This window comes from Podarcis tiliguerta (genome assembly GCF_965153285.1).
Source record: "Podarcis tiliguerta genome assembly, chromosome: 9".
In the NCBI taxonomy this organism is placed as follows: Eukaryota; Metazoa; Chordata; class Lepidosauria; order Squamata; family Lacertidae; genus Podarcis; species Podarcis tiliguerta.
Window position 1 is genome coordinate 74,779,908 of NC_139542.1, and position 24,745 is coordinate 74,804,652.

The 24,745-nt window shown below is 43.1% G+C and overlaps 1 protein-coding gene and 1 long non-coding RNA gene across 2 annotated transcripts in view; one reads left to right on the top strand and one right to left on the bottom strand.

Moving 5' to 3' along the window:
• The window catches only part of ETFA (electron transfer flavoprotein subunit alpha), a 33,381-nt gene extending 21,589 nt beyond the window's left edge, over positions 1-11,792 (bottom strand). Inside the window, exons 1-5 of the mRNA XM_083399148.1 lie at positions 11,643-11,792; positions 6,088-6,237; positions 5,207-5,288; positions 5,033-5,115; positions 4,645-4,744 (exon numbers count right to left, since the gene is read on the bottom strand). Coding sequence (XP_083255274.1) covers positions 4,645-4,744; positions 5,033-5,115; positions 5,207-5,288; positions 6,088-6,237; positions 11,643-11,687 — 460 coding nt within the window. The 5' untranslated portion in view covers positions 11,688-11,792. The remainder of the gene's footprint in view (positions 1-4,644; positions 4,745-5,032; positions 5,116-5,206; positions 5,289-6,087; positions 6,238-11,642) is intronic.
• Positions 11,793-12,539: 747 nt separating this feature from the next.
• LOC310657940 lies at positions 12,540-15,881 on the top strand. The gene is made up of 2 exons (XR_014502020.1): positions 12,540-13,024; positions 15,723-15,881. It is a non-coding gene; the product is annotated as an uncharacterized lncRNA (long non-coding RNA).
• The last annotated feature ends 8,864 nt before the right edge of the window (positions 15,882-24,745 follow it).

Here is a 24,745-nt window from a genome sequence, read left to right on the forward strand (position 1 = left end):
TTAATACTACTACTTCTTATTATTTATTAAATTTCTGTACCACCCTTCATCAGAAGATCACAGGGTGGTTTACAATATAAAAACACAAAAATACAAAGCATAGTAACAAACAAAACAAAAACTTCAGTTGTGACCCTGATAGTGGAGAGGAAGAAGTACCAATATTATTATTTTTACAAACGAGTTTAGCCACATCTACTAGACACCAAGTACAGTGGTACCTCTGGTTACAACCTTAATTCATTCCACAGGTCTGTTCTTAACCTGAAACCGTTCTTAAACCGAGGTACCACTTTAGCTAATGGGGCCTCCAGCTGCCGCCGCACCATTTCTGTTCTCATCCTGGGGTAAAATTCTTAACCCAAGGCACTACTTCTGGGTTAGCAGAGTCTGTAACCCAAAGTGTTTGTAACACGAGGAACCACTGTATCTGAAAAAAAATCCATTCCCTCAGCATGAAGGTACTGTAGCCATCCAACCACAAAAAATGTTTTGCACAGCCGATGCATGCAGTTCCTACTTCCATTGTACACCAGACCTCTCCTATGCAGGTTTACTCAGAAATACACCCCACTGAATTCCATGAGACTTAACTCCCAAACGAAATGTGCAAAGGACTGAAGGCTAAGAATGGGAGACTAGTTCTATTTCAGATGTGACATTAGTCAACCAAGATTAAGCCACAGTTTCCCAGATGGAACATTTTTAATACACCGTGGCAGAAACACTGAAGCTGTTCGCAAGGAGAGAAGTGAGCAAGCAAACCCAATGCCTGAGCTTGGGAAAATAAAGCATGGTTTATTAAGTCATTAACATTACCACGTAAACCTGCTCAAAAAAAATGCTCATGGCCATCCACTGACTCCATGACTAAGAAACATTGGTGGTGAGATATGAACAAACCTGGGCAGCAACATTGAACAGGTTCACACAGTCCATGCTTAAAGCATGGAGGGGAAAAGCAGGCAAACTATCTCCATCCCCACTGACCCCCTTGCCTATCACCCACTATTCCAACATGCAGCACAAAACCTCCAGATAAAAACCTGGCAAGTCAAAGGCCTACACTGTCTAAAAGATTTCTAACATAACAACAAACCTATACCAACACAAGAAAAACAAGACAAACTAGGGGACAACCTTGGCTAACACATCACCATGCCTTCTTAAACAATCCAACAGTAAAATCAGTGGCCACTAGGCCCTTGACTAATTTCGAAAACCTTCTCCTGACAGCAGAGGGATACAGTAAAGGGATGTTATCCACATACAAAATACTGCTCCAGAATCCTACAAACCCCCTTGACGCAATCAAAAAACAATGGGAGCACAACATAGGCTATGAAATTAACCCACCCAATGGACTAGAATGTGGTCTAAACCTCCTTCCACGTCCATATAACCTTGCTAGAAAAGCTAACCAATAAACTGAAACTGACATGGGGGCAAATAGAAGAGGACGCCTTCACCCCAGTATGGCTCCCCTTTAACACAGCCAGCAAGATAACAACAAGAACGCTAACAACAACATACAAATCAATCTGGCTTACCTGACCCAACAAGCCCCGTCCCCCCACAAATGCAAACAAACCTCACTGCAGCCAACCTCGGACAACTAACCATACCCTGCCCCCTAATACATCTCACTACCAAGGAAATGTAATAAATGAATAGTAAGAGAACCTACCATACAAGAGAATATAAGCCTCACCACCCCACCCCTCCTCTCCCCCCTCTTCTTCCCAAACCCTATACTGTACTCAACAATGATGTCTCACAAGAAATGTAACTGATTTGTAAGAAAGACTGTACAACCTGAAAAAGAGAGAAAGCATGTACTTTCGTAAAAGTAAAAAGAAAACATTTAATAAAAATATGTTTTAAAGAAACAAACAAACCTGGGCAGACTTTGTAGATGGATGCTCACTATGATTCTCATTCCAAGGAAATGAAGTTATGTTTTCAAAAGAATGTTACAAGCTCAGAAAGTCACAACTGTCATGAAGAAACTACTGACAAATTTGGTTTGCATTTGAAACAAGAAAGGATTAAAAGTGCTGCACTTTTAATTCCTTCAACCATACTTTACAAGTAAGTTATAAAAAGGCAACTCTCAGAAATAATTGATGCTTTTTATGAAGTTGTTGCTTTTTATGTCATACTACACCTATTTGTTCTTCGGAAAGTCTGCCAGTAATAATAATAATAATAATAATAATAATAATAATAATAATAATAATAATAATAATAATAATTATTAATAATAATAATAATAATAATAATAATAATAATAATAATAATAATTTATTATTTATACCCCGCCCATCTGGCTGGGCTTCCCCAGCCACTCTGGGCAGCTTCCAAAAAAATATTAAAATACTGTGATACATCAAACATTAAAAGCTTCCCTAAACAGTGCTGCCTTCAGATGTCTTCTAAAAGTCTGGTAGTTGTTATTCTCTTTGACATCTGGTGGGAGGGCGTTCCACAGGGAGGGCGCCACTACCGAGAAGGCCTACTGCAGTCCTAAACATGTTTCCTTGCAAGTCCCACCTCCTTTTGCGTCCAGGATACGTTCCGGAGCCCCAGACGCTCGATGAAAAGGACGCTTGACAAAGCACCGCTCTGCGCATGCGCGAAGCATGATTTAGCGCTTCTGCGCGTGCTGCAAACCCAGAAGTAACCTTTTCCGGTACTTTCGGCTTTGCCGCAGACGTTGGATGAAAAGGACCCTAAACAGGGCGGACTCAAAACGAGATATCACTGTAGTATCAAATTATTTCGGTCACAGACCAGCATAAGAAAAAACATACGGATAAACTGAACATATAAGACTTAAGACAGGTAAAGGACTAGTAATTAAAAGGTGATTATATTATGCATAACTTTAAAATATAGAACAAGGATAAACAGTTAAAAGCGATTATAAGGGAGGGAGTGTGAAGGAGCACAGGTCTTGCATTTTGGGCCTAGTTTGTTGTATAAACCATCCTTCGGCAAATATCCATCAAGGCAGCACAAAATCTAGCAACTGAATATGTAACATCTGGGTAGACCAATCATTAAAAACTGGGCTATTAAGTCTCCAATTAATTCATTATAAACCCAACACATTGTCAGTGTGGTTCTTCTCACTTGTATGTTTACAAGAGATGATGAAAGAGGCAGGAAAAAAGATATGGGGGGCAGACATTGCTAGTAATAGATGAGCACAAATAACTGTAGAAGAAAATTATTAGAAGGTACATCAAAACCTAGAAGCAATCCATCAGTCTTTGAAGGCAAGGGAACATTGACAAAAGAAAGGAAATAAATCCTGCCATAGCAAATTTAAAAGCCATAGAAGCTAATGCTTTCATGTCCAAATTAAATTATGAGATCAGACAAGCATGATAAGGCTAGACAAATAAGGGCAGCAAAATAATTAGGGAAAGTCAATTAAATATTACAAATAATCGTATCAATGTCTCACTAACGAAAAAAGATAACCCTATGGATTACTGAAATCAGAACTAATGTAACCCATATTAAATAAAAGGAACTAACTGAATGGCTTACAGTTTGCAAAATCTTATCAGAAATGCATTAACAGGAATACAATACATGTCAGCAGATTCTGTTAATTAAGAAGCTATATCTGGTTTCTCGGGACTTTGAACTACAATCCTGCAGTACTAGGGATGATCCTATTAGTTGTGTCAGAAAAGCCATTTCCACTTTTCCTGTTACCAAAGCGATGTTAGATGCCCTAATGCAAACCTCTATAACAGATTGAGGTTGAATCCTGACAAGACAGAAGTACTGCTTTGAGGGGATGGGGTGGGCTGGTGTGGAGGACTCTTTGGTCCTGAATGGGACAGGTGTGCAGCCTGAGAGTCATTTTGGACTTACAGCTGTCCATAGAGGCGCAGGTCAATTCTGTGTCCAGGGCAGCTGTCTACCAGCTCCATCTGGTACACAGGCTGAGACCCTACCTGCCCGCAGACTGTCTTGCCAGAGTGGTGCATGCTCTGGTTATCTCCCGCTTGGACTACTGCAATGCGCTCTATGTGGGGCTACCTTTGAAGGTGACCTGGAAACAACAACTAATCCAGAATGCAGCAGCTAGACAGGTGACTGGGAATGGCTGTCGAGACCATATAACACCGGTCCTGAAAACCCTACATTGGCTCCCAGTACGTTTCCGAGCACAATTCAAAGTGTTGGTGCTGACCTTTAAAGCCCTAAACAGCCTTGGCCCAGTATACCTGAAGGAGCGTCTTCACCCCATTGTTCAGACCAGACACTGAGGTTCAGCTCTGAGGGCCTTCTGGTGGTTCCCTCACTGCGAGGATACAGGGAACCAGGCAGGGGGCCTTCTTGGTATTGGCACCCGCCCTGTGGAATGCCTTCCCATCAGATGTCAAGGAAATAAACAACTATCTGATTTTTAGAAGACATCTGAAGGCAGCCCTGTTCAGGGAAGTTTTTAATGTCTGATGTTTTATCACATTATTATTATTATTATTATTATTATTAAACCATTAATTCTGTTGGTAGCTGCCCAGAGTGGCTGGGTAAACCCAGCCAGATGGGCAGGATATAAATAAATTTATTATTATTATTATTATTACTATATATGGTATACAGACTGACAACACTCACCTGCATAAATTGTCCTCACAAATGTGTCAGGAGACTTTATTTCAATTATGTCTGAGACAGGAGCAACATCAAGCTTAGCTGCCACTCTGGGAAGAAGATTCTAAACAAAAGAAATAGATAGAAGCAAATATTGCTAACAAGTTATAAACCTGCATAATGCTGACTACTACTCTAGTTTTATTGCTAAAAATTACAAATTGAGACAATACACTAAACACATATCTGGCAAATGAAAGTAATGGAAGCGCTATAGAAGCAGCACACTAAATGCTTTAGAAAAGTCCTGTATATATCAATATGCAATAATTACAAGTCATAATTTATAAATTAGTTTAGGGATCAATCTCTTTGGAACAACAGATTTGTGGTGGATGTCATATATGCTCACCTTCCCAAAAGCAGATGCCCCGGCACAGATGTGGGTGTAATTAAACTGCTTCTGGGCTGCCAGAATCAATGGAGTCAGCTCCTCTGGGGATGAAACATATTGGTCAAAACACCTTATATTTTCCATCACAGTGGTGACTGCAGAGAATCTTAATGACAAGCAAATGAGTCTCACCGGGCAGAAATCCTTTGTATGCATCATGCTGCGAGACAAGAACTTTGACAACCCCTTGCACTTTACTCAGCTCTTGAGCTACCTGCAATGAAAAGGTTTATTATCACCATTTGTGCATGCAAAACCTTACTGCTGTGACCAGATGTTACTGGCAAGAGTGGTAAATAAACAGAAGAGAAGACTCCCTGGGCTGGCAGAGCATGAGGGGGGGAAAGAATGCAGCATTCTGCTTTAACACTCTCACTCTCTCTGAAGTGTCATTCAGACACATGCTTCAACATATACTTTATTTTGGCTGAAACCAGCACCCAAGCACCAAGAGTCAAATTGCATTCCAAATGCGAAATTAGCATAGCACTCAAAAAAATCAACCATATTTTGACTGATATATGCAAGTTTGAGATTCTCTTTGCCAAACTAGTTAACCATTTTTACTAGACAAATCCTTAGATTATTTTTTTTTTGTAATTTTTCAGCTTTATCATGGTGGTTGTAGATAAGAGAAGCTGCTTTTACAATTCCCAAACCCAGCATATATTTGTATTTAAGCATACATTATATAAGGACATCAATCCATTATTAGGAGATTTGCATGCCTATAAACAACAGGATATATCAGTCGCTCAGAGCAATAAAAGCCAATGGAACAACTGTCATAAACGTGGAATCATTTATCATCACTAATAAGGTGCCTATCCTGAAAAGGAAAAAAAAAAATATTTGGGCAGTCTTTTAAAAAAGATCAGGCATGACTATGTTCCACTGATCTGAATCCCCACACCTCCTTCCCTCAAGGCAGGATACAAATATTTTAAACAAATAACAAGTTCAGAATACAGAAAGCATACTTCCCTTCCTCCTCCCCTTTTCAATGTTTTTACCTTTTCACAATTGGAGCCAGCTACTAAACATGAAACGTCCCCTCCAAGACGCTTTGCCGCAGTGATGGTATTTAATGTAATAGGTGAAACAGCCTCATTTGTGTGTTCGGCTATTACTAGTGTACTCTGAAACCGGTGAAGCAAGCAGACCTTTAAAACAAGAGAAGGGGGAAGAGGGTTTAACAATAACACTTGTAGCTCTTAAATTCAACTAATCTGTTGGTGAAGTTAACATTGCGGGCATATGCACCTTCATATCAGATGTCCTTGCAGAATCTCTGAGTTTTGAATGATATGGTATGAAATCAGCAATTTTATCTCGACTAATAGTTTGTTTAGAGAGCAATCCGCCCAATCCCCTCTGTTTAACTAGGATTTTCCATGCCCCAAGGCCCCTTGTAATCCAGATGCTAAGGATATACCAGAAACAGCTGGGGGCAAAACATACTCAGACAGCACAAGCCAGAAGGTGCATGTTCTTACATTAGTTGTTCCAAATCCTCCCTTCAAACCTTTACCCCAATATCTATACAGCACAAAGATGCTCCTCCTCAACTATCTCAGAATTGCTGGAGCTCTAGGGCCAAAGGTTTCCTCCCTAACTTGGTGGGTCTTTCTCCACAACACTCCCCAACCAATGTGCAGATTCCACTCACTATTCTCAAACAACATTTGCAATACACACTTAGCATACACAGAAGGTGTCACTGAACTCAATTTATGTAGTCATCCAAGACAATTTGTTATATGCAACAATGAATTAGGCTACAATTTGTAACTATGATCAGAAGTGTAAAAGTTCCTGTAAAATTCTTCATGTTCCAACTTAAGTATATTAAATCACATCAAGGAGTCAAGGATTTTTAAATCATTGAGGTGAATTGCCAGTAACAAATTACTTACTGCCAATATATATCAAAAACCGTATTTTTGATTATGTTTCATAAATCATTTTTCATAAAAGTTACAAGTATGTATGGACTGTTTGATTAATAAATCCATGCTTTCATGGCAAAAAGCCCACACTTGCTAAAATTTATAGTCCGGTCACAAGCAAAATGTGCAGAACCACTGAAAGATTAGAGTTTAAGATTCCAAAGTAAAATGTATTTTAAAAGAAAATCTGGTGTTTGTTGGAGGGAACATAGTCAGAGGAATGTTATTGCATATGTGGTTGTTATAGGATAAGCTTCAGTCTTCCTATAACAAGTTTTGTAGCATAGATAATTATCTATTTACCAGAAAAGCATAATGTAAACTTCTTAAAATAAATCCAAAGAAGCAGAAATGCTCTTTATGGCTTAGTCATTTAACAGGGTAAAAGGAGGGTTTGATTTATTAATATTTCTGAGATTACATAAAAATAAATCAACGTCTTCACTATTCCTTCATGTGGAACATAACAAGGACTTGGTCTGAGTTAATTTCCATTCATTCATTATTATCATCGGCTCATGCAAAATGGTTTTTTTTAAGTGTTCAAAGATTTGAGCCTTCCCTTGGCAAGTGTGCTGTGAACTTCCATTTAAATCTGATGGCATACCTATTTATAGCATGCTCCAAACCCAAGATCTGCCACGATGAGCAAGTTTGGAACAGGCAGATCTACAGCTGAGCCCAGGCTGAAGTTATTCATGTCAGTTCAGCTGGTGGTGCAGTGGGGTAAGTCCTCTATACCAGCTCAGCCAAAGCCAGGTTAAGTCCCCCAAAAGGATGTCCCAGGAAGAGGAGGGTTGGACAGCGCAGGGACAGACTTGAACCTATTCTAAACACCTGTGCTAGGTCATGTGACTGAGGAACCATTTTCAGGTTGTTCCTTGCTCATAGAATAATGCAGCTGTAGAGTTGGAAACAGTGTTAGAAACTCAGATATATAAGCTAGGTGCCAAATGGCTCCTTAAACCAGGATTAGAGTCACCAAAATGGAATGCCTAATTGCCATTTGGGGGCCAGACGGTTTGAAAGGCATATTTTTCAATACAACTTTTTGTTTCCTGAAATTCATTTTGATTGTGCAGAGAAAATATAATGGATAGAATTCTATAGGGTGTGTCACTAGTGTGTGAAAACAGTCCAGATCCAAGGATCCCTAGGCATGCACCTGCAGGTGGTGAAGAGGCCATGCGCCATCCTGGCACCCAGGCATCTTCACTTGGTCACAGGTGGCCAATAGCCAGGTTCAAAATGCACCTGGTGAATTTCCAATGCTGGGTGGAAGGGACCCTGGGGGTCATCTAGCCCAGCCCCCTACAATGCAGGAAAATCAATGGCTCTGTGACAGGTGGTGATCCAACCTCTGTTTTAAAGCTTCCAATGAAAGACAGTCCAGAGCTCTATGTTTCCCAGGGCACAGATTGAGACTTCCCTTGCCTCCAGTGTGAACCCTGCCTTGCACTATATTACTCCCTAGTTGGGCATAGCTGCATCATAGAGCACAAACACTGCACAGCCATAAGGCCCACTGGACGACCCTGGGCCTGTCCCTCTCTCTCATCTAACCTACCCTCAGTGGATGGCTGTGAGGATAAGATGGAGGGGGAAAGAACGGGGGAGAGAGAACCATGCATGCTGCCTTGAGCTCATTGGAGAAAAGATGTGATATAAATGTAGAGAATAAATACCGTAGATTCCAGCGTATAAGACGACTTTTTAACCCCGGAAAAGAGGTTAAAAAGTCGGGGGTCGTCTTATACACCGGGTACTACCTCTGAGGCAGCAGTGGGTGCTGGGTGGCTTCCTCTTGGCGTGGAGACCGCCACCCGCTGCTGCTTTGGAGGCTGCCGAAGCTGCCGCAGCAGCAGCGGGCGGCGGGCTCCGCACCGTGCCAGGCGGCTTCCTCCTGCCTGGCGTATAAGACTGGGCTTATAAGACAAAACCCCAAACTGGCACTGCAAATTTGGGGTGTCGTCTTATAGGCCCAGTCGCCTAATATGCCGGAATGTACGGTATATAATTTATCCATCAAATTTCCACACTTAGATGATCATATAGAAATAAAATCAAACATTTTAGCTATTCCAATGTCTTTAAACAATTTTTAAAAGCAACAATGCTGTTGTTTCAATGCTGTTCTTCTCCTTAGCTCAGAATCTTTAAATCTTTCTGAATATCTTTCTGGAGATGCCTGAAATGGAATTTTGGCCAAGCAGCAGTTTGGACATGGTGTACTTGGCACACAGATCCTCGCTGCTTCCTTCTCACTATCTCTTTCCCTGAACATTTTTATTACCTATTGTACCACCTTCATTTTCTACTACATTCCTGTTCCTAGTCTCTCACTTCTCTCACTACCAATACTACTACCACTACAGCTCCACATATACAATGTCCTATAACCATCATTCTTTGCAAGGCGCAGGACAGAGTCATCAGATTCTCCCATTCTACAAATCACTCCATTAATACATACCCTTCCCTCTGTCTCAAGGACATGTAGGAGCATAGGAAGCCATATGCAGCCTTCTCTATCCAGGCTTCAGATCCCCCACTTCACAGGCCACATCCTCACTACTTCATGCCTCAAGTAATTTTGCCTGACTGGAATGCATCGTGGGATAAAAACTATTGCTACTTTTATTAATAATTATTATTAATAATAATGCTTCTTGTAACACTACATTAAATTCCACAAGATAGACACTGCTGCATTGCTGATATTTGAAACTGTGTTCTGCAAACTTGTGGAAGCCCATTTTGTCAAATGAAACAGACCTCTTTCTTGCTGAAAACCTAGAGTGGCCCTATCAGTCAATGAGCTAGACTAGTATGGTATAGTAAGACTGGCAGGGTAAGATCAGAGTGCCACATTAAGGTAATTGTTTTGAGATTTAAGCATTTAGCTACTAAGACATTGCTGCAGAAACAGGATGTGTACAATCTGTCCAGTTTCAGACACTGAACATTTAACCAACTATTGCAAAGATTGTTTGTATTTCACATGACATGTTGATTGTCATATTTACACATGTACTAACCTTAACCCACAGATGTGAACCAATGGGTCCCACTGCCTATTGATACCAGAGGACCATGAACAGGTTACATTTAGGGCTGGGCAATATATTGCTATAGCGTCCAAAAATGAAGTTCATTTCATGATATTGTTTCATAATTTTTGACCTGGCAATATGTTGTGAATCATGGTGCATGTGTGTGCTGTGCAAAAATGTGGGAAAAACCATGAAGCCAGTCAATGCCTCTACATAGTTCCATCCTTATTTCAGATATCAGTATCAGACTTATTTCAGATATCTGTATATCACAATGTTTAGCTGGTGCTATATCACGAAGTTGAAAATCAGCTCCATGGTTATTTCAGACATTGTGATATAGCAGTATATTGCAGTGTTTAGCTGATGATATACTGTGATGTTGAAAACCAGATATCACCCAGCCCTAGTTACACTGGCAGGTTACATTGGCTAAAGAACAAGAGCAAATCTCACAGAAGTGTAAAGCATCTATGTACAAGTGTACATCAACTGAGAAGGAAAAATAATTTTACTTGTGGGGGGTCCCCATGTGTTTGGTGGAAAAGAGGGAATAATGGGGGTGACACTCTTGAGAATAAGACACCTGTGTTTCAGTAATTACTTACACCAGTGGTGGACAGATCTGACTTGGAGGAACTACATTGTTTAAACTACCGGTAGTATAAGGTCTACCAACCATACTCAAGTTTAGGAGACAGAAGACCCACCCCGCAAAGTACAAAGTGCACGAGTACATGCTCAGTTCAGAAAAAAAATTTCAGGACCAGAACTGAGCTCACATCCCCCGAGTCTTTTAGTAGCTGCTTTTGTGACATAACAGCGAATCAGAAATTGTTGCAGAGCGCCCACAAGCCACCCAGAGATCAACCAATCTACATTCTGTGAACCCCGTTTCCCACAATATTATCATGAAAGCCACTCATGCAGGCGAGTGAGTGGGCTGGCGAAGGAGGAACACTTTATCTGGTTTATGGGATGCTTTAAACGTCACACACATATGAATGAAACTCATATATATGAAACTCTTGCTAAGAGGTTAGTATCCTGCATTTTCATTCTGATTGCAGAGAAGGGAGTCCACTTTTCTGCAGCCCACATAGAAACAAGACTATTAGCCTCTTTGGTTGCGGGGGGCGGAATGTGCCGGTTGGGAACTTTTGTGGGCTTGTTGGCAATGCTGAAATGTAAAAGAAACACACCGAGAAACACCTGGCTTGGGAGACACAGGTTACACTGCCATTTATCGCTGAAAGGAGCTCCAGGCGGCACCGCTGGTTTTCCTCCTCCTCCCTATTCTCATTCTCCAGGGCCCCCTGCGAGGCGGCCGGGGGAAGCCGCCCAATTCCCACCGCCCCCCCCCCGGCCCTCGCACCCCGCCTGGATCCTCCCCGACCCTCTGCGACGCCAGAGCCAGGCCGGGGGAACCAGGCCCCGGCGCGACCTTGGCCCCAGGCGGCCCACCCGGCGGGGAGGCTGGGCGGAGCTGCCCGGGCGGGAGACGGGCGCAAGACGGCGGAGGAGGAAGAGGAGGAGGGCCGCCGCCGCGCAAGTCCCGCCACTCACCGCTCTGTGCGCCAGGCGCTGCGCCCTGAGGAGCCCCGGAAACATGGCGGTGCTGGAGGCCGCCGCGTCCTGCGCCTCAGCAGCCCAGAGGAAGCCCCTCCCCGTCGCCCGCTCCGAGGAGAGAAATCTCGCGAGAGCTCGTGGGAGGAGGCGACCAGGGGCGCGGAGGGGAGGGAACGAGGGAGGAGGGGCGCCCTGTCTCTGATTGGTCGGCGGCCGGAGGCCCCTCGGGCGCGGGCCGAGGCGGAAAGCCAGGTAGAGCGCGCGCGGGCGGCCGGAGCGCCGCATCCTGGCCCGTCCCGCCCGCGGAGTTCTGTCGTGCCCGCAGCGCGCGGCCCCCAGGCTGCAGACGGAGCTCAGGTTCCCTGGCTAGAAGCCCGTGGCGGACTTTTAAAGCCGCCTGATTAGTGACCAGGCTACACCTTGCGGCCAATTCGAGAGTTTTCACGTTGGCGGGGCTCCTTATTATATTAATGTATAATAATAATAATTTATTATTTATACCCCGCCCATCTGGCTGGGCCTCCCCAGCCACTCTGGGCGGCTTCCATAGAAACCAAAAATACACTAAAATATCACACGTTAAAACTTCCCTGAACAGGGCTGCCTTCAGATGTCTTCTGAATGTCAGGTAGTTGTTTATCGCTTTGACATCTGCTGGAAGGGCGTTCCACAGGGCGGGCGCCACCACCGAGAAGGCCCTCTGCCTGGTTCCCACTCAGCCCAAACCTCCTGATGCTCTCCCAGCGGCTGCATGTAGATGTTAAAAAGCGTGGGGGAGAGGACAGAACCCTGAGGCACCCCACAAGTGAGAGCCCAGGGGTCTGAACACTCATCCTCCCGCACCACTTTCTGAACACGGCCCAGGAGGAAGGAGCGGAACGACCGTATGACAGTGCCCCCAGCTCCCAGCCCCTCAAGACGGTCCAGAAGGATGTTATGGTCGATGGTATCAAACACCGCTGAGAGATCCAGCAGAACTAGGAAACAGCTCTCACCTTTGTCCCTAGCCTGCCGGAGATCATCGACCAGTGCGACCAAGGCAGTTTCAGTCCCGTGATGAGGCCTGAATCCCGACTGGAAGGGATCCAAATGGTCTGAACTCAAGGTGGCTTACTATTAAAACAAACAGCTTAGAACATACAAAAAGCAATCATTAAAAACAAGGATTGTTACAATTAAAATACATATAAAAAGATCACATACAGGTAGTTACAATAAAAACACAGCACCAGCCCTTTCCTTACACATTGACTGTGAAGTAGGCCCAACTATTCATCGGATTTCACACATTCTCATTGCCATAGACTCATTTATGCTTTTCAACTTATCAAGAGTATCCAGCTTGTTAATCAAAAGCCTGCCTGGTGCAGCTGGTTGAAGTAAGTGTATGTTGTCATGCACACTGATGGTGCAATAGGATTATTATTTTTTAAGATTTGTACTCAAGTGATTCTCAAAGTGGCTTACCAAAAAAACAAACATACACAATTCAGCCCAGCAATGCTCTAATCCGCTGGCTGGTGTGCCCTGCTTCAGCTCCGCAGGTCAAAATAGTATTTTTAAAATGATTAAACATTGGCAACCCACACACAAAACAGCCCAGTGAGGACTGGGTATGTACCAGGAGCTACAGGAAAAAAAGGTGGAAAAGAAAAGGTGGAAATCAAGAGGGGGTGAAGGTGAATTGGGCTGTGTGAGCCCCTAACACCAATAGTATTCCAAAGGAAGGCATGGTTGCCTTGCTGGCTGGAACCCTGAACAGAATGGCTGTTAGGGGCTGAGGACATACTGCTACATTTTGATGCATGTCCTGCTTTTAATGTATATTATTCAGTACAACAATCTTGGAAAGGAAGGTCGTTATTCCCATTGTATCCCCATTGTACAGATTTTAACTAGTTTTAACTAGGAAACCATGTGCTTTAATTGTACAGGGCTATTGTCATGAATGCACAATATAAAGGACATCTGGAGGGGCCCTTAGCAAAAGCCACGTTGTGCACCCAGGGCTAAGCTGAGATTTGGACCCAGATCTCCCATTCGGCACCATATTCATTAAAGACCACATCAGCTATTGCAAACAGAGATTTGGGGAAGAAAAGAAAAGAAAGTTTCAATGTGGCTGCTACGGATTGAGGCCAAGCCAGTGCTCTGTTGCAAGGAACACATTAAGAACCTCTGAAACCTGATGCAGCTTGAAGGCAGTTTGGGTTGGATGACATGGAGCACAGCTGTGGGCTTGTCAGCCAAGGTCAACACAACTCTGTTGGCCCCGTGGGTGGGGGAACACAAAGGAGTGCCCATTCTCACACCTGGCCGGGGTCCACATGGTTTGTTTCTTGGTTAACCATACTTTCTCAGTCCCCACAAGGCATTCCTGCCTCTTCATAGCCTAGTCAGAAGTATCCTGTATCCCTGAGCAAGGACCCTTCAGGAAAAACACAAGAGCTTTTGTATTCCACTTTCTTGCATGTCTACCCAGAATAAAAAATGCATGGGCCTTTGGTTACCAAATTGAAACGAGGTCTCTCTCCCACCCCCTTCAGCCAATTTCTGGAAGCTGTGCTTGGCATATCTTGCCAAAACCAAGAAACCCAACATTTGTATCTAAGTGGAACATACAGTAAATCTCTCCCATTCCCTCTGCTTGCATCTGCTTGAAACTTGGAGGGGGCCCTCCTTTTCATCTGTGCGTAGGTGGCTGGAACAGGGTCAGAAAGACCAGACATTAAGCTTCTCCCCCCCCCCTTGCCCCGCTACTGCAGGACCTGCCAATTGTCTAAGTGACCCAGCAACTTCAAAGACCAGTCATGCAACACCAGCCTAGTATGGTATCCCCATTTCCAGAGGACAGATTTACTACTCCTTCAGCCGACGCCCCTTCCTCAAGAGCCAGAACAAGCCCCATTAAGTCTGCAGAGCCCATTTCAGATTTGGAGGCTCCTTCATTTGCCTGCGTGATTTATGAGCTTTCAGGAGTTTTTAAGGAATTGAGCGTCTTTAACTTGGGATTTGAATTTCATTGGAAAATATGAAAGTGATTAAGAGGATAGCTCCTTGGAATGTGGCTTGCGTTCCAGTGCATGGAGAAAGCAGATGAGACAGATCAATTCCAAAACCGATGACATGCCTAAATTTACTCATGAAACTCAAGAGAGACAAGAACCGGGCACAACTGCAGCCACATGGGCAGAGCTGTGTGCTGCCACAATGTTAAAGGGCTAAGGCAGCTTCCTGAGTTCAAAACCCAGCAGATACGATTGCCACCCTGCCTGTGGCATCGCAGAATAAGCCACAAAGGCCCATCTGCACTATATATTTAAAGCAGTATCATACCACTTTAAATAACCTTGGCTTCCCCCAAATAATCCTTGGAACTATAGTCAGTTAAAGGCGCTGAGAATTGTTTGGAGACCCCAGTCCACCTTATGGAACTACAATTCTCAAAGTGTTTTGACAACCCCTCTCTTTTAGCCCTGTGTGTGGACAGCTTAGTTTTGGCTACATAATGATGTGGAGCCAATCCAGCCATCCTTTTTGTTGTGCATTTGTGATGATTTGTGCTCACGATGCTGTCAGGGTGGATAGATGTGATCCGGCTTTCAACGCTGCTTGGGCCTGCAAATGTTTCAGGGTGGCCTTGCTGCTTTGCTTCCAGTCTGTGCTTGTTCCATAGCTTTCTGATGAAATCCTGTCACTTTCCAGGCCACAAATGTTCTGGAGGGGGGAGGATTGTCTTGTTTTTGCTGCACTGTAGCACAAGAGTGCCCCTCCAGACTGCAATAATGTTGTAACACTGGGGCATCACAGAACAACTAATAAAGTTGAATGGGGTGTGGATGGTCCAGTATAAATCCACCACGAATGTGCTATTATTGTGTCAATGACATATTGCAGAAGTGCACCCACAAAAAGCCCCTGTCCTGAGGGGCCCCTGACATTCAGAGAATGAGTGAGCTGCCTTACCGTAGAAGGGGAGTTTTGTTGGGGGAAATTTGCTTTTTAAAAGTGATTGTTTTGTTCATTTGTTTTCTTCTTTTTTAATTAAATTGTTTTGTTTTGTTTTGTTTCATATAGCAATACAGATGTCTGAGAGATACAGAAACTATCAATGGCTTGCCTGTTTGACATCGTACAGTCCACAACTTAAGAAAGAAAATAATGCAGAGTGAAGAAATTGTTATTTCACAGAGATAAAAACAATGCTATGAATAATAAGAGCGTGATTCCATGGAAGCACAGCAGAGTCGTCAATAATTAGTCCTGGAATACAATCAAATCTAGATAACACTATACTTTCCAGGAACTAGGTTTTTTTTAAGACTGAAGGTTCCTTTTTTAAAAAAAAACTTTGGATGTGTGTGTGAATGGCCAGTTCAGGGCACAAGGAAAGCGAGCGGCCCAGTTTCCCCCCAACAGCACTTGTTATAGATCCTTGAAAACATTTGAGAGGCACTGAACAGCATGTATCTGTCCTTTAGTTTCAAATCAATTGGATCAATGTGGCGAGCATCATGAGGCCATATGGATTTGTGACATACACCCATAACCCTTGCAAACCAGAAATCAATTAATTACCATCTTCTGTCCATAAAGTTTCCTTCTTTTGAGACAGATAACACATTGTGGATGTTCTCCAGATTCATAGAATCATAGAATCGTAGATATTTGCTTTTTGTCAGCAGAGCACAACGTTCAAAATAGAGATAATGAAATAAATTATGGTAAATTGTCTATATTACAAGTGGGCAACCTGTGACTCAGGAAACACATATTCCTCCTATTTTCTTCCTATTATTATTTTTTAATTATTATTATGCTTGGTTCCTCCAAGCAGTTCAAGTTGGTCACATGGTTCTCCCCACTCTCAATTTTATCCTCACAACAACTCCTCAAGGTGGGCTTGATTGAGAGGCAGCAACTGACCCAAGGTCACCATTGACTGAATGAGGATTTGAACCCTAGGGCCGTATCCAATATTAGTCCTACTCAGAGTAGAGGTAAAGGGACCCCTGACCATTAGGTCCAGTCATGGCCGACTCAGGTTGCGGCGCTCATCTCGCTTTATTGGCCAAGGGAGCTGGCGTACAACTTCCGGGTCATGTGGTCAGCATGATTAAGCCGCTTCTGGCGAACCAGAGCAGCGCACGGAAACGCCGTTTACCTTCTCGCTGGAGTGGTACCTATTTATCTACTTGCACTTTGACGTGCTTTCGAACTGCTAGGTTGGCAGGAGCAGGGACCGAGCAATGGGAGCTCACTCGTCACGGGGATTCGAACCGCCGACCTTCTGATCGGCAAGTCCTAGGCTCTGTGGTTTAACCCACAGTGCCACCCGTGTGCCCCCTACTCAGAGTAGGCTTATTGAAATTAGTGGGCATGACTATCTCAATTCATGTATTGTTTCAGGAAGTGCGATTTAGGTAGGTTCACCTTTAAATAAGAACTGAATCAAATTTCTTCCCTAATAGAGGACACTTTCAACTCCTGCTGTAAACTAAAAAAAGAGAGTAGTAATATGATAGATATGTTGCCTCCTGATTTCAGCCACAAATCCACAGACACACCTTGGTGGATCACCTGAATAAAACTAATGAATCAGATTCCTGGAAATATGCTAATATTACATTGATACCAAAGCAAGATCAAAATCCAACTCAGATTGGACTATAGACCCATTTCCTTGATCAACTGTGTCTACAAACTGTAGTAATATTAGCTAGGAGACAAATTAGTTTTAAAGAATTAGATGCATGAAGATAAAGCTGGATTTCTCCCAACAAGAGCAATAAAGGACAATGTTAGAACTATATTAGATACTGTAGAATATTTTGAAAAGAGAAATGATAAGCAATTAGATGCAGAGAAGGTGTTCAATAATGTGTTTTTTTGGAGTTTTATGGGGAAAATATTGGATATAATGGGCTGGGGGGAGAGGGATAAAGGTAATATATACAGACAAATTGCAAGTATAATAGTAAATGGAGTGGTAACAGAAAAGTACACTATGACAAGGGGCACGAGACAAGGTTGCCCACTATCACCATTATTGTTTATCTTGATACTAGAAGTGCATACAGGAGTACGTACCTGGCCTGCTCTGGTCCAGGGGGTCTCAAAGAGTCGGACACGACTAAACAACAAGAAGTGTTATGGAGGGAATTAAGGGGAAATAGTGAAATACAAAGTATGCAAGACTGTTGGATCTAGAAGGATATGGGAACAATTTGGGTGGCATGCTTACCTATGGTACGACAAGGTAAAAGGAAATAGGGATTTTTTGAGTCATTGTATAAGGAGAGGCTTATATTGAGTTTGGACTAGATACAGAGATTTATTTGAAAGGAAAACCCCTTTATGGTTATCACCAATAGTAGCTGGTGCATCAAAGAAATTAAATATGGTGGAGAAGTGGGGTAAATATAGAGATATAGTGTGGAAATCTCTGTAAATTGAAAAAAGAATATGAAGACACAAGATCTTCATGGAGATCAAATTGGTTATAATATCATCAAATTAATGAATATATTTTTTAAAAGATTTAGTAAAAGATTTTACGGACCAAGTATCTGATTTTTAAAAGATTCTGCTTGGAGGAAGAAAAAAGCTGATTTCAAAAATGTATAAACTATAATTAGAATGGGAGATGAAAGTTGAAATGGTGAAATAAGTAATGATAAATTGGGCCAAAGATTTAGGACCTAATATAGAAACAAACACGTGGGGAAAGTTGTGGACAGTAGATATGAACTTCACTGCTTGCTATGATTTAAAAGAGAATTATATGAAAATGATGTATAGATGGTATTGAACACCAGATAAATGATGTAAAATGTATAAGAAGGTCTCCAATAACTGCTGGAAGTGTAAGCAAGCAGGTGCTCCTTTTTCATATATAGTGGATTTCCAAAAAAGGGTATTTTGGAATAAGATATACAATGAGATAAAAAAGATGTTTAAAGTGAGTTTACAAAAAAAAAAAAAAACCCCAACCCAAAACCCCCCTGAAGCTTTCCTGCTAGGGATTATGTGGACAGAAATTCCAAAAAAGAATGGTTAATTTGTTTATGTATGTAACTTTAGCAGCTAGGCTTCATTATGCTCAGAAATGGAAAGATGAAGAAGTAGCTGCTAAGGAAGGATGGATAAGATTCAGACTGTGCTGAATCAGCAAAGCTAACAGCTATACCAATCCTCTAATGATGATTACCTTTTTGAAGAATGGAAGCCCTTTTCAGATTATTTGAAGAAATATTACAACATAAAGAATCCACGACCAGGTTTTGAGCTATGAGCAACTAAAAAATTAGAGACTATTGTGTTATGATTATGATTGAAAGGGAATGAAGACAGGGGGCAGCAAAACAGGGACAAGGAAAACATCACGGAAGATAGGTTGGGAAGTGAGAAAAGAAATCTCTATTTAAAATGTATTGGAATTTTATCTTTACCATTTTCAGAAATGTAATAAAAATGTTTTTAAAAATGAAACTTGTGAATCACTGGTGGTCCCCAGACCACAGTTTGCGAACACCCTGCCATAAATAATAAATTTCAAAGAGGTAAAACCAATATAACTCTCTTAAAACAACACCATTTGTTTCTCCAACCTCAAGGTGCAATCCTCACAACATTTACTTGATCCTGATCCTGAAATCTGTTGTAATTACTTTAGAGTAAGCAGGCATAGAATCAGGCTGCATGTGAATCTGTGTGTTGAGTAAGGAGGCTTTGAATCCCCTTCATATCCTTTTTCTTCATTAATTACCATGTGTTTACTTATTAAAGGAGTGGCACACACCCCTTTTTAATCCGACTTCAAGCTTCCAAAAAAATAAATAAAAATCAGCTTCTAGGGTGATGAGGCAGAAGGAATTTTTAGTGGGGTTATCAAGCTGTTAATGAAGAATAGAACAGGTTGGGATTTTTGCCTTCCTTAAATAACAAAACAAGGCTAAACCTTATATGGGAAAGCCTGCCAAGAAAATTAGCTCCTTTGAGCCAATTATGGATCTGTGACTTAGGAGGAGAACAAAGCTGTTCACAGTTAAATGCAGTAAAAAGAAGTAAATACAGGTTCTGATTTAAAAAAAAAAAAAGTATGAGAAACAAAAAATCATGTGAGATATATATTGTAAATTTGTCCACCAGCTATGAAAAGCCCAGCAAATGGTTGCAAGGTAGGTATCTTGAACCTTTTCAGACCCAGGATCCAGTTTTAACCCAAGCATGCATTTTGGGACCCATTTCTTAATATTTTGCCATAAATTTGCATGGTGGTAGTGCTCCTGTTGTGACCAACCTTGGTCACTTGTTAAAGACCGGTGATGTCATTCATGCTCCAAAGCAAAACTTGTCTCCCCTTAAAGCCTGAGAGACCGAGTACACACTGCCAGCTTAAAACACAGAGGTCATTCTGTTTTTCAATTTGGATCAAAGCTGGTTTTGGGGGGGCGGTAACATACCAAAATGCAGTATTCAAGAAATGGCGGTTTAGATACAGGACAGGTACACATCTTTTTTGTAAACTGCTTTTAGTTTTTTTTAGTTTTTTAATGAAATAAATAGAAATGGCTAACATCTCCATGCACCCACCGCTTCTCAAACCACCAGTGGGAATACTCCAAAATGCAGAATAAATGGGAGCACACACACAGCCTAACAGATTTACTATCCATGCCTAATTACAAGGAAGCCCATTGAGTTCAATGGGATTTACTATTACTCCTGTTACTATTATTTTCAATTTTTGCCTGGCCTTTTTCATAAGATTCCAGGTTCCAACAATTTAGAAGTACAATATTATTTTGAGTATCTGTTACTGGTTTGTTTTGTTCTTGTTTTTATTATGCATTTTGTGCTGTGAACTGCCCTGAGATAAACAATAAGCTTGGCCCTAAATTTTAGATTTCAGTCTAAAAGGATACAATAGATTTCCTGTATTAGATTTTATGCTTTGAATTTTGACAACCATGGCAGCACTTTGGATATGAATAATCTATACTAAATCTGGCTTGATGCAGATTAGATCCTGACTTACAAAGGGAGTCTTTTATCACTTATGGCCAGTGTTTTAGGAGCTTATAACTGCAATAAGGCAGAGATTATATCAGCATGATCCATAGTATCTGAACCATGACAAATTCTTTTTTTGTTGTTTAATGACCTCCAGTGCAAACTACTTGTGAGCCTATGGCTTTGTTGCTTAAGCACCCTTTGTGAGGTACAGCATGATATTGTAATGAACTTATAGTAAAAAGGAGTAATTAATTAGGAGAAGCACATTCTTATCCAGGATTATATCACTAAGATGTTGCAACAGTTTCTTCATTTAAAGCACATACCCCATTGGGAACTGCTTTGGGAACTGTAGTTTCCCCTCACAGAGCTGATTCAAGCACCCTTAACACACGGCAGTTTCCAGGATTTGCAGAGGAGGCACATGCTTTAAATGTATGGTGCGTTACATGATCTCACTACAGGCAAAATGGAAGTGTCGTGATTTGATCAATTTGGAAGAAAGGCCCATGTTTTAAAGAATGCAGATGTTTATAAGGGCACAATCAGGCATCCCCAAACTCGGCCCTCCAGCTGTTTTGGACTACAATTCCCATCATCCCTAGCTAACAAGGATGATGGGAATTGTAGTCCCAAAGCAGCTGGAGGGCCGAGTTTGGGGATGCCTGGTAAGGCAGCTTCCTATGCTCTTGCATGAGTCAGGTCTCCCGAGTGCTGCCTGGGCCACCAGAGACCTCCCTGCCAAGGGGAAGGCAGACAAGGCCTCCCCTGGACGACCAGCATGCTTAGTTTGAAAAGTCCAGCCGTATGGACTTCACAGTGCATGCATAACATAGGAAGAACCCAGGAAGCTGCCTTATCCTGAGTCAGACCATCAGTCCTTCTAGCTTATGACTGTCTACTACTGTCTGGCAGCAGCTCTCAAAGGTTTCAGGTAAGAGGTCTTTCCCAACTCTACCTGTAAATGTTGAAGACTGCACCAGGGAGCTCTGCATGCCTCTGTTGAGCTATCAGCCAGGCTTCCTCAAACTCAGCCCTCCAGATGTTTTTGGCCTACAACTCCCATGATCTCAAAACATTTGGAGGGCTGAGTTTGAGGAAGCCTGCTATCAGCAATACAGAAGCTGGAGCACTCTGCACGTAGCGCCTAAGATCCTTGCTTTATTGCTTTTGTCCTATGCTTTCCCTCTTCAGGCATTTATTAGCATTAAAAAACGCAGTTCCTGATCACAGGCAAAGGACTTTCTGTGTATGCGGCTGTCTACATGAGGCTCCCTACAGCTGTGCAAGACTGGATTTTACTATCTCAATGTCACCCACCCACCCGCCACCAGTACTGGTTCATTGTGCCCAGGCTTCCTCAAACTGGTCTGCCTTCCCCCCGGCAGGGAGGTCTCTGGTGGCCCAGGCAGCTCTCGGCAGACCTGACTCATGCAAGAGCATAGGAAGTTGCCTTACACGGTCAGAACATTGGGTTTTCTGCATTGTCTGCAGTGCTTCCCCAGGATTTCAGACAGGAGGTCTCTCCCAGCCCTGCCTGGAGATTCCAGTGACCATGAAACTGTATTGCTGGAAGGGACCTAAATGGCCGTCCAGCCCAATCCCCTGCAGTGCAGGATGGAACCTGAGACCTTCTTCAAACAAGGCAGATGCCCTCCCCTGAGCCACGGTCCCTCCCCCTATAGCCATAAGTTAGGCCAGCACTGCCTTTATACAGTGTCAGTTCCAGTGTTAAAAATGCCAGCAGTGCCATAAACTGTCTCTCCATGCCAACTTCTTTCTGCAACCTTCCCACCTTTATCCAGCACATTTTTAGGGCAGAGCCCCACAGTGAATTGAAAGGATTCACCTGCTTAATCTTCCAAAATCCAATAATGATTAAAGAATCCCAACCTGCTTTACCACACCACTGGATAATTTAAAAATTGTGAAGGCATCCTTTATTGTTACTTTGCAAATGATTATTTGGTGAGGAGGTGTGGGAAAAGATCTTATTTACTGGAGAATATTCATATACTGCTTAATATATACCAGCTCTAGGGAAAACACCAGGAGTGCCACGTGGAATTGGCAGCATTTGGACAGTAATTGTATAATCCTTTTCAAAGATGGATAGAAAATGCCAGGAAGCAGCTTTGATCACAACTGTCCCATGAGAATGGTTCAGTCTGCTTATACTTAGGCCAGTGCTAGGGAACCTCGGACCTTTGGCACTCTCCCAGCACTACACGCCACTCTGCCAGGACCACGTCTCACCAAGCCTCCTTAAATGTTTTGAAGTGAATGGAATGTGTCCTTCAACTCAAGTAATGCCTCTTGGTTGCCCAGATGGAGAATGGAGAAGGGGGTGAGTAGAAACATGCCTGCTAAAGAAAGGTGAAACTCACATTTGTTGCTCCACCCATTTTGCCTCTAGCCCTGCCCACCACTCACATGTGGAAGGTGGTGCAGAACAAAATGTGTCCCTCAGTGCCGCAGTCCCATTGCCAAGCAACAGTGCGCAGAGCTTGTGGAGTGCGAGAAGCGTCTCTGAGATACACTTGGCAGAGTCAGCATACAAAGTCATGTCCATTCTGAGGGTCGAGCAAAGAGCAATCCATGTAGTCAGGCAACCCAGCAATCAGGGAACCTGGTGATAACGAAGCCAAGGGTCCCGACAGAGAGCAGGAAGCATCAAGGTAGGGTTGGGAACCACAGGCATTCTTTCCAGCATCTGACTGCTGCTGAGAGCTCTGTTTAAGAAGGCTGGAGCCAGCTGGTTCTCATCAGTGCCTTCTCCTCCACGTCCTTGAAGGCTATAATCAGCTGCAGGTGGAGTCACTCCCTCTCCAGCAGGTGAAGCTGACCCCCGGCCAATGACACCTAGACTATAAAACATTCCTCATCACTCACCTGGCCCACAGTGCTCAAATATATGAGCCTGCTTTAGAAATGTACACCACAATTGCTCTTTGTGATAGAAAGCATTTTCTGGCTTGCTACTAGTTAAATCTCTCACCCACTTCATCAAGCACAGAGAGAAATTTTGCACTCTGAAACTGGTGCAAACCTCCACAGCAGCCTTTCCCAGCCTGGAGGCCTCCAGATGTTTTGGACTACAACTCCCATCCACCTCTGACAGTATGGGCAATGGCCAGGGATGCTGGGAGTTGTGGTCCAAATCAGTTGGAGGGTACCAGATTGTGGAAGACTGAGCCATGGCATAGCTTATCACTAGGCTCCTGATACTTGGAACTCAGCCTGCTTCCCTTTCCTTCTGGTGTAGGAGAAGGAAATGATTCTCTTCCATGCCTGTGAGCAGGGGCGTCGACTTGAATAAAATATTGGGGGTGGCAGGTAAACCCCACACTGCTTACCGTAATTAATCACGTTACATGGTGCACACACACCATTTGAATGGCAATGTCCATCAACCGGGGGGGGCAGCCCCCTCAAATATTTTTGGACCTCAGCCCTTAGACATTGGCTCCTATTGCTGTGAGACTGCTCCCTTGCAGCCAAAACCCACCAAAGGCTTCTTCCTTGTCTGTTTGCAGGAGAGATGTCCATGTCCTGTCCACAAGTGAGAACCCACAGAGCAATGGGAGTAGCAGGTGGGTGGATCCAAACAGACTATGTTTTCCAGCCACCAGGGAACCTTAACCTCCTTTTCTTAAATCCCTGACCACACAGGAGTTGCCTAGGGCTGTCCCATTCAAGATGGCCAAAATCACAGAAATACAATAGTGACCCAGTGTTGAAATCATAGCTACCTACATAGCCCGTAAAAGAGCATGGATGAGATGATTGGGATTTGCCTCCCCAATAAGACTTCCCCCTGCAAAAGCTGCCATTCTCATGCCCCCACCTCAAGTAGCAACCAGGACATGGATTGGGAGGAGGAGGTATCCCAAAGTCCTGGGGAGTTCTGGGCCCTGGTGGTGCAGGTGATGAAGGTACCAGTTGTGGACCTCTGATCTTGGTGCGTCTCCTCCCCAGACAGAGGCCCTCAAGCCAGAACATTCACAGGAGCCCCTGCACTTGTCCCCAAGGATCTCCAACCCATACCTGGCACTTATGCCAACACACCATGCTTGAAGAAA